The 9,990-nt window shown below is 39.0% G+C and overlaps 1 protein-coding gene across 1 annotated transcript; it reads right to left on the reverse strand.

The window, feature by feature from the left end:
• Positions 1 to 205: 205 nt before the first annotated feature.
• Positions 206 to 9,936, reverse strand: ADAT2 (adenosine deaminase tRNA specific 2). The gene is made up of 6 exons (XM_058802055.1): positions 9,880 to 9,936; positions 9,585 to 9,689; positions 4,012 to 4,162; positions 3,365 to 3,471; positions 1,608 to 1,680; positions 206 to 1,492 (listed from the first exon to the last, which is right to left on the reverse strand). The coding sequence occupies exons 1-6, from the start codon at positions 9,934 to 9,936 to the stop codon at positions 1,452 to 1,454; spliced, it is 534 nt and encodes a 177-aa protein (XP_058658038.1). The 3' UTR covers positions 206 to 1,451.
• Positions 9,937 to 9,990: the final 54 nt, after the last annotated feature.

Genomic DNA, 9,990 nt, shown 5'->3' on the forward strand with positions numbered 1-9,990 from the left:
TTTGTTTATGGAATGGGAAAGACTCAAAGAGAGCTCGAAGTAATGGTCAGGAGAACAGGACAGGCTACTGACATCAGTTAAAGGGCTTAAGCAAAGAAATATTATTTCTAAACTCCGAAAATACCTATTATGGTAAAAACGCTTTTTTCCCATGTAATTTTGTAAACATTAAGTAAAAACATAAAATACAAGTTAAGAACAATGGTGACAAAGTAATGTTTTTAATATTCTTCTTAAAAACACTTTTGAAAGCATTTATTTGAAATACCGAAAAAAAAATTTAACTGTATTTAGTTTTTATAGTTATAAAATTTGAACACTCTTCTGCATAAAATAAAAAAAGCTACAGCATTTCTCAAATTTCTGAGTAACAGCCAAATAAACAACCAACAATTTCATCCTTCATGTAAGAATCCACTAAGAGGTATACAATCAAGACTGAACCATACTCGTATTCTTAATTCATTAGTGGAACTTGAAGGCCCTCTTCTGGATTATAAATTACTGCATGGCCAGGCAAAGTACACAGAAATGACAAAGCCAACCAACACTATGAAAAGTGTCTTGAATACATTTTATTCATATTATTATCAACTTCATTTCTGGGTTTTTCCTTGTATTTGGCCATTTTGGTTACTATAATTTAGTATATAATTATATATATACACTAACATATATATATATAATATATATATATTTAGTAAATAATTTAGGAGCTCAACTTCTTAGTGGATTCTTAAAAATGAAGTATTTCTTATGCTGATATTCACAAGAGGAGTGGACAGTCTAAAGAGAATTGTGGAGAGTTTCTCCACAACTCTGTATGAAGGTGTTATGCAGCCAAGTGATATTTGCTCATCCTTATTAAGCAACAGCAGACACAAATGGACATGTGATTGTCTGTATGTCCCTGTCTACACAGGTATGTGACTTCCAGAAATTACCTCTGAAAATCTGGCTTGTAAGGTAGAAAAAAATGAGGAAACATTTGCAATGGTCTTAAGTCTTCAAGGACTGTACAATTCCTTTATATGCCTTTTGAATGAATTTACACACACAGAGACTGTAAAGGACTTACAAATGTAACCTTCTAAGAGAGATGCTTGCTTGCCTAAGCAAACATTTCCTATTGAAAAGCAAGATGCTTCTCCACACACAGAAGGAAAAAAATATTCTAGAATGTACTGTACAGAAGCACCATTGTAATGGATCTGTCTGTAAAGAAGTGGACTTGAATCACCAGTTTTCCTCTTTCTAAAAACAGCCATTTACTCTTTTGATTTGTCATGATAACAAGAAACCATAAATATAAAAATGCAGGAACAGGTACTAAGTATCCTATTAGTAAAAACCTTGCAGAGAAAATTAAACAGAGTTTGATTGAACTGCACATTTTTAAAAAGCAGCATGCTGAAAAAACCTTCACATATTATTTTTTGGTAAGTGTAGGGCTACTGACGACGATCCTTTTTCCGTACTTTGGATTTTGGTGCTGCCAAGAAACAGGAAAGGAGAAGAATCATCAGAAGTGAATTACAGTAATTCCAGTGCCAACATTCTTTTAAATTAGATTGGGTTCAAAATGGATGCATTAATGCAAAACCTACCGTTGGGATTTTCTTGTCTGTAAAAAGCTTTTAACAATTCCACTGCTTCTTCAGCACGATAGCCAGAAGAGCACTGTTCAAATTAGAATGATGTTAGTGAGCACATCTGAGAATAACATATTCCATGCTTCACAATAATGCCTTGAGTACAGAATAATTTTAAACAGCTGTACTGTCAACTTAGGGGTCAAAAAAAATCTCTTTTTCAGGTTTAATACCTAATACACTTTAAAAACACTATGTTGAGGCTTAATAGAATAAGTAATTTCCGTAATAACTTAATATTAGGTAAAACAAACTTTCTTAGTAAATTCTGTAAATTTTTTTATGAAATCTACAATTTCTTTCTTATGAATGTGTTTCCAACCTCCCATACTCCTCAAGCACTTGGAAACATAAGAGAAATACACCTAGGTATTTGCAGATAAGATTCCTGACAGAAAACACTCATCCACATATCTATTCTTTATTCCTAACAGTCACCTTTCAGATCTTTTTGGTCCTTCTAAAATACTTTTCTATGCCATGAACACTAATGACAAAGCATTTAAATGTCACTCACACTAAATAAATCTCCACCCATGCTAGGAAACAAGTATTTACTCCTATACATACCACTGCAGTTGCCTACAGAAACAAAAGATTCATAGTATTGAGAACCTTCTCCTTTGTCTTCTGAATGTATTAAAAAATGAAATACCACATGCCAATGTTAGCAAATGAACACTCTTCCAGTCCCAACTACACCAATTAATTCAGATGTTAGTCTCACTGACACACTGACAGAAAGATGCCTAATATGTTTACACTGGAGTGCCAACCAGTATTGTTTTCCTGACTGAAATTCTTTGAGCCTTGAGCCTTTAGTGCTTATTTACAATGCTGAAATACGCTACTTGTTTTTTACATTCATTAAGTCATTAATGTGAAATGTGGAAAAGAACTCCAGGAATCAGTATCACTGTCTAAGGCAAAATCATGTACAACTGTGAATAATGTAATAAATAAAATGCTATAAATAATCTCTACATCTATGTATGGGTACATAGGTAGTATCATGCTGTAAAGCACCTAGATTTATTCATACTCTACCTCCACTGAATGCTTGTCTAGCCTTTCTCACATGACAAAGATGCCTAAAGCATCTCAGACACTGTTCAGTCTTTCAGTATCCCTACTATTCAGAAAGTTTCTTGATAGCTAAACTGAATTTCCTCTGCTACTGTTGCAGTTCAGATTTATTTTGGGATTTGAACTACATGAAGTAAGTCTAAGCTAATACATTTTACCTCATAAAATCACAGACTGAAAACAAAAATACAATCATTTCCAGTGGCTCAGCTAAAACCCAGTAATTTTATAAGTTGCTGTTACTTGATATTTATTGATTATGTGTTTGTACATTCTGCAGCTTAAAATCATTTTCCCCCATCTCTTCCTGTAGCATATATTTACTGTTCTAAGTATTACACGTATTTTAGATATATTTAATTCTTACCTTGTCCCACAAGCATAATTCTTTCCCTTACCCTTTGACACATCCTTTTAAATAATTTAAGACTGTCATCAAGGTTTCCTCAGTTTTCTTTTAGGACCTAATTTTTTTACATTATTTTCTGATTAGGCCAACTTTACTTGACTTTGATCATCTTCCATCTATGTCCTCTTAAAGTGATGCATAAGATTCTAAAATCCTGGTGGCAAAGCCAGGCACGGTACCCTAGCTGGAAAACAAAGGGAAACATTTTACAGCCTACTTCAAATGGGTCTCCTGAGTCCACCATATCATCAGATGAGATGCTCAGAACGGAGCCACAGCCTCCAAATCGCTCATTTCGACAGCCGTACACGACCCGTGGAATTTATGGGAGTGAGTCAAGGTATTAAGTGAAAAACAAGCAGGAAGTACAGAAGCCTGATCTAGGCAGTCATCAAATTTCCTAAAATGTGCTAGAACTCTTCAAACTAAATTAGCTTGAGCTACAATTCCTCCCTTGTAAAATCAGAACTTACTTTTGAATGATGTCAGATGTACTGCTGAAGATGCACATCCAGCCTTTCTCAGAAAAGGGGAAACATGAATCTCCAAAGCACGGTCATACAAAGACATGGTTTACTGATTGATACAACATTCAAAGCTGAACACAGAACTGCATTTGACTCATTTTACATCCTAACAAACATCTCTAAAATGTATTTGTAATCTCTAACAGTTGTTTGCCCTAACTGCACCATATCTCTGTCACTCCTGAGTGCCTCGCTGTTCATCATGGAGGTGGGTGCAGACCCTCAAACCACCCCTCATGGCTTTCCCTGACACTGTCCAGCCTTTCTTTGTTGGCCCACCATGGAAGGAGCAATGGTTTGAGCCAGCTTCCCAGAGTGAGTCAGCAGGAAAGGATACTCATCAAGCGCAGGGCAGCTGCACACATGATACAGGGCTCCACAGTTACGTACAGCACCAGCTGCGGGAACACCTCCCGATAATCCCTCTTGTGCTGCTTGCACCACTCAAGGACGCGGTCGATTGCCACCATTTCTGCATGTCGGGTAGCCTAGAAGAGAAAAACAAGTATTTTCTTTAAAGTTTGCATTTATTCACTTTTGTTATAGAAGTAATGCAATGCTCTTTGCTGCTTCAAGTTGCAAAAGACATTTTATAGCACCCAGACTGCAGAAGAAATACTCAATCCAAGAAAGAAAATACTCAACTCCAACCTCCTGTGTGTAGCACACAAGAGCTACAAGTGACAGTTTTTTCTTCTACTTTTTCCAAGGCAGAGGAGCACGGTCAGTTGTTCTCCTCTCTCACTCATGCCAGCACAGTGAGGCAGGACATGAAAGCTCTGCTTGAGGCTTAAGGGACACACAAAGCTCACTGGCACAACTGACGTAGCCCATAGCCTGCTCTACTTCCAAAAGTATACAGGCTGGATTACTTTCTCTGGAAATATTAACAAAATGCTCCTTGCTGGTACCTTTTCCTCCCTCTGACAATATTCCTGTGCTCACAAGGAACGAATACACTATGAACAGCTTGCCTCAGGTTTAATGCTGCCTGGGGATACATGTACAGTAAGTCCCTCAAGTAATAGGCAGGGATTTCAGCATATGACTGATTACAAAAAGACAAAGGAATATTAATTTCTCTTTTTTCATCTAAGATAACTGAATGATTAGTATCTCAATATCTATGGCACAAAAATGTGAACACAAGCGTTGACTTTATTAGCAGAGAGACCAAAACAATCACCAATGTCCCAGTAGCACTCTGAAATGTCTGCAGCACTGTGTTACACCAATGAAATGTGACAACAAAAATTTCAGGAAGGACTAGTTTTGAAAGGACTCTTCAGTTAGAACCTGATGCTTATTTGAATGAAGACTATTAGTATTTTCCTTCCTTTTCTATCTATTGTGAAAAAAGGATGTTTTTGATATGAGCATTAGAGTAAGACTTAATCAATCCAGATTATATTTGTACTTCTGCTTTGTATGTCCTTACATGACCCTTGATTGCTTCCTCTCATAACATGAACTTGGGTTAATGTTTTAGCACTGTGAAGATCTATGGTGATAACACTGAGATGCTCTGCAATACACGGCCAAGGGCTCATAACTTACTGCTATGTTTAATATTGCTCAAATACATTTAAAACCTCCTAGAAAGGCCATACAGCTGCTGCAGGTCCTACCAGCTTCTGCAGTAATAGAAGACAGCTACACAGACAAGATTACACTAATATGGAACATTACTACACACCAGTGTACCCATATATTTAGTAAAACACACTGTTTTGGTCATGTCATGTCTTGAAGACACAGGAACATCAGGACAAAGTCACCTCAGGGTGAGAAAGGCTTATCCAAGTTACAGAACCGTCTCCATTTAGAGACTAAGTAGACTGTGGCTCTTAACAGATACAGTCAATAGTTTTCCAAGTTAAGAGGACTACAGTAGAGGTTTCTAAAATAATCAAGAAAAATGTGGAAAAATCACAGTTATAACTGTGATTCATTATTTCTCATAACAAGTGAGCACCCATTGAAATTATCAGGCAGCAGATATAAAACAAACAAAAGGAAGTACTCTTTCACAAATTATATTGTGAAACTCATTGCCACAGGATGCTATGGGAGCCAAAACCAAAAATGAGATCAAAAAAGGTTTAGACAAATTCATGGAGGATATGTGCATGGAGGATAGCTATCAGAAACAATGATCCAGAGTCCAAGGCTATATCTGGAAGTCCCCAAGCTGTTCACTTCCAGAAGTGGAAAGGATGCGCAAGGGGAAGGTTTACATTTGTTTCTTGAGCTCCCTCCTTACTCAACCTATTAAAGGTCCATCTTAAAGACAAGATGAAAGGGAAAAACTGACCTTCCAGGTCTGTCTTAAGATTTTATTTTGTATTAAGCTATGACTAGATAGCCTTTTTTTACTTGCTGTGTATAAAGTAACAGATTATTTTAATTTTGAATCACTGATTCAATTCATAAGCTTAACTTGCCAAATATTACACACTATTCTAAAGCCAAAAAAGCAAAAGCAGGTTAAGAGTAGCAAGGGAAAATGAGAATTGTTACAGAGTGGCAAATAGTGTACCAAGGGAAAAAAGCTGACTCAGTGGGCCAAAAACCTTGACAGGGCCCCAAACTGTGGCAAACGTTTCACAGACAATAAAGGTATCACCACTGCCCTAAATAGCTTACTTTCTAAATTTTAGACCATAATTAACAAGCGAGGGTAAAGGGGTCCAAAGCTCAAATCTCTGTGTTATTTTGTGGCTTCACTACAAAAACAATACTTCATTTTCAATCCCCTACAGTGCCTGCAGGACACTTGTTAAAATGACCCAAGGAAACAGAACAAAGAGGAGATGTCTGTGTGTATCAACAAAGGACCCAGGACAGAGAGCATTTTATTGGGAAGTGAATTACTTGATCACATGTTGGAATAAAGATGCCAAAACCACATTTCTTGATGGGCAGGGTCACATATGCTGTAAGGGAGAAAATTCTCAGGTTGGCCTGAGGCAAGACTGTGAACAAGCAAGTGTGGGAGCTTCCAGAAGGAACACAGCACTGGCACAGGCTTTTGAACGAATCGCCAGGCTGTCCAAACCCAATGTCTTACACAGACACTTGCTGCACTGTTGCCCAAGGAAGACAAGTAGTGTCATGTCTATTTTGAAATGCTGATGCCACAGCCATGCTCCTAAAAAATAAAGCAAACACAGCTGTACACATACTCCCTTCTCCCAAAAGCAACTCCTCACAGAACACTGCAACGATCAGAAATTTTGCAAATACCTTCCACAGAGTAAGCAGCAGTATTTCTGACATGAATGTGTCCTGCTGTGGACATGGCAGGCAAAAAAAAAAAAAAAAAAAAAAAAAAAAGCATGCAGGGTGACAAGAGACAGCCTGAAAACACTGAAGTTTTTGGCAACTAATTTTTTTTTTTGCCAAAATGAGCAGTTTAGGAACATAATGAAAGAGGGCATAAAGAAGACACTACCTGCTCCTAACTTCAGCCCATTACATCACAGGACGCAGGGACCTGCTTAAGAAGAAGACAGAATTTATTGACAAAAGGCTCAGAGGCAAGCTAATTCCTGACCAAAGGCAGAATTGCAGGGAAGGACTGAAGATCTAATTAGATAAATGATCACTTCTTCAAAGCAGGAACAAAGTTTTCATGGAGTTCAAAAAGTCAGTATGCTATAAAGCTGCATTTTTGGCAGCCTAAAAACTGCCAGTCTCATAGCAATGCTTTAATGCATCAAGGCAGAGTGTTAAATGAGTGAAACCTTCAGAGCAAACAGAGTCACAGAAATAAAAACCAGGAAGGACAGGTGTCAGGATTGTATGATACCTATCCAGGAGGGTCTCAATAGTAAAGCAGGCAAGATAACAAACCTTTAAAGGTAGTGTTACAAGGGCTAGTCCTTATAAAAGGTAAATTTAATAAGCTGAGACTAAATTAACTTAGTTAATTAAGATATTAAGATAGCTGAGACTAAATTAACTTAGTAACTTTCTTTGACAAATGTTTTTTCTAGGCAAGAGAAACATCAGTCTCTCTGGACATCTCCAACCTGTGAAATTACTATGGGTGGGGAAAACAGCCTAAAGCAAGGAATGTAAGGTGAGCAAGAAAAGAAGAGACATTGCACTGACAGGGGAAATATTTTTCCAGAGGGAACTCATTACCACAGACACTCAAAGATCATTTGGCTTAAATGTTTCCAGTCGTGTCACTGGCATTAACTGGAAAAACCCCTACAGAAAGCAGCTGATGATGTGATGTCTTTTGTACGATGAAAGACATCACGAGAAGTGACAGGGTGAGAGGGTCATTCAGGAGGTGGATGACCTTCAAGACAGGAGTAAAGAAAATTACAAAAAAAAAAAAATAGAAAAAAAAAACAAATTAAGAACAACAAAACAGCATAAAGGACCAAGGAAGTTCCAGAAAACATGGGTGGACTTTCTCCCAGGGAGAATGTGAAGTACTATTGTTATCAAACAAAGCACAAGTCCATCTGGAATAAAATTCCAGTTAAGTGTTCTTAAGAGTTCTGGTTAAGTGAATTCAAGAAAGAATGAATCAAAGCTGGGATGGCTATATAAAAGAATTATTCTAATGAACACAGAAAGCCAGCCTGTCTTCTGAGATGAAATTAAACAGCTGGCTTGAGAAAAACAAAAGCTGAAAAGGAATAAGACTTTAAATACATCCAAGCTATGTAAAATAACGGATGGTGCTGGCACAAGAACAGGGAGATATAAACAGAACATAAAAAAATTTGAAACTGGAAATTAGACATTTTTTAGCGATCTGAGGGATGATGTTCTGGAGAAGTCCTTCAGTATAAGGTGGGACAATAAATTAGTTTTAAAACAGACCTTGACATTTATGATGTCTGCTAGAACTGCCTCAATGGTTCAAGAAGATTGTTTTTTTCTCCAGGATGGTCCCTAAATAATGCCAGAAATCGTTAGGAGAAAACTGAAAACAATTTCCTACGTTCACATTTCATAACAAGTACTGCTTTCAAGCTTAGATTTTTTTCAGACTACATGGAGCAATTAAAACGATAAAAAATTTAGAAGCACTAAGTACCCAGCATTTCCAATCACTATAATATAAACATTCAAGAAAACTGAGCCACAAAAGAAGTGAAATCTGAGCTGAGCAGCAATTCAAAAAAAGCTTGGCTTTCAGAGATATTAACAGATTACTGTTTCCAAACTCCAGCTGATTGATTTTAAATCAGGCTCCTTGCATTTTAGTTGTACCTTCAGACAGCTCTGACACAAAACATGCCTGAAAAGCTTCCCTGACATTTTTGATTTTGATTTTGTAATAAGTCTTGTCAGTTATGTTCTGTTTATTAACATGAGATTTCTACACAATCTTACTATCTCTGGCATGATTTTCCCAAGAAGTGTCTGCTTCCCCACAGTGCTTACAATGGTGTAACATGAGACACATAACTTCTCTCTCACCTGGCTTTCTTAAAGCTGTATTAGAACCCTCTTAATACATTACAGATTGTCCTGCAGAACAAATTACTATAAGGATTCATCTTTACTGTTACATTTTTCAGCTGAGAAGACTCAGTTTGACTTTTTATTATATTTACAGACTTGAGACATCTAATATGAATTACAGCCAGATCCTGCAGTCAGATTAATTTATCCACAACTTCCAGTTGTACAAAATCCCTGTTGGCACTAATGGGTCTCTCAGCACCAGGTGTTATAGTTGGTTAAGGTTGCAACAGGTCTAAAATGTACAGGAAATAGTTTTTTGTTCTGGCCTGCGGACAGAACCTCATCAGGGGCGGCTGCACGGTCATTTCTCACTCCTAACCCCGGTGACTTCAGGAGAGCACGTTTGAGACCCAGCCCCGGGACAAGCCAGGGCAGGGCGGCCGAGCCGCGGTGTCCCCGGCCCGCGGCACTCACGTTCTTCGTCTCGTTGACTTCGTTCCTGCCCCTGCCTATGACCTCGCCGTTGTAGACCAGCAGGCAGCCCACGGGAACCTCCCCTTTCTCCAGCGCCTCCTTAGCCTGCGGGACGGACAGACAGACAGTCGGACAGACTGGCGAGGGGCACAGGACACACAGGACAGCGTTACAGCAGCGGGACGAGTTTCCGCCGGCCCCATCCCCATCCCCATCCCCCGCCCCGCTGCCGTGAGGGGCCCGGGGCTCCCCGCGGTTTCCCCGCGGCACGGCGGGAGCCCCGGCCCGCACTGACCGCGTCGAGCGCCTGGTCCATCCAGGCCAGCACGGCCGCCTCCCCCGCCTCCGCCATCCCGGGCCGGGCGCTGCTTCCGGGGCGGCGCCGCCGTCGCCTCCGCCCCTTCCG

The sequence above is a fragment of the Ammospiza caudacuta genome, chromosome 3 (assembly GCF_027887145.1).
Source record: "Ammospiza caudacuta isolate bAmmCau1 chromosome 3, bAmmCau1.pri, whole genome shotgun sequence".
Classification (NCBI taxonomy): Eukaryota; Metazoa; Chordata; class Aves; order Passeriformes; family Passerellidae; genus Ammospiza; species Ammospiza caudacuta.

Coding starts and splice junctions, on each gene's coding strand:
- ADAT2 (XM_058802055.1), bottom strand. CDS start 9,936: ATGGCGGAGGCGGGGGAGGCGGCCGTGCTGGCCTGGATGGACCAGGCG. Junction 9,690..9,879: donor TGGACCAGGCGCTCGACGCG/GTCAGTGCGGGC, acceptor TCCGTCCCGCAG/GCTAAGGAGGCGCTGGAGAA. Junction 3,472..4,011: donor AGCTGCCCTGCGCTTGATGA/GTATCCTTTCCT, acceptor ACTCACTCCCAT/AAATTCCACGGGTCGTGTAC.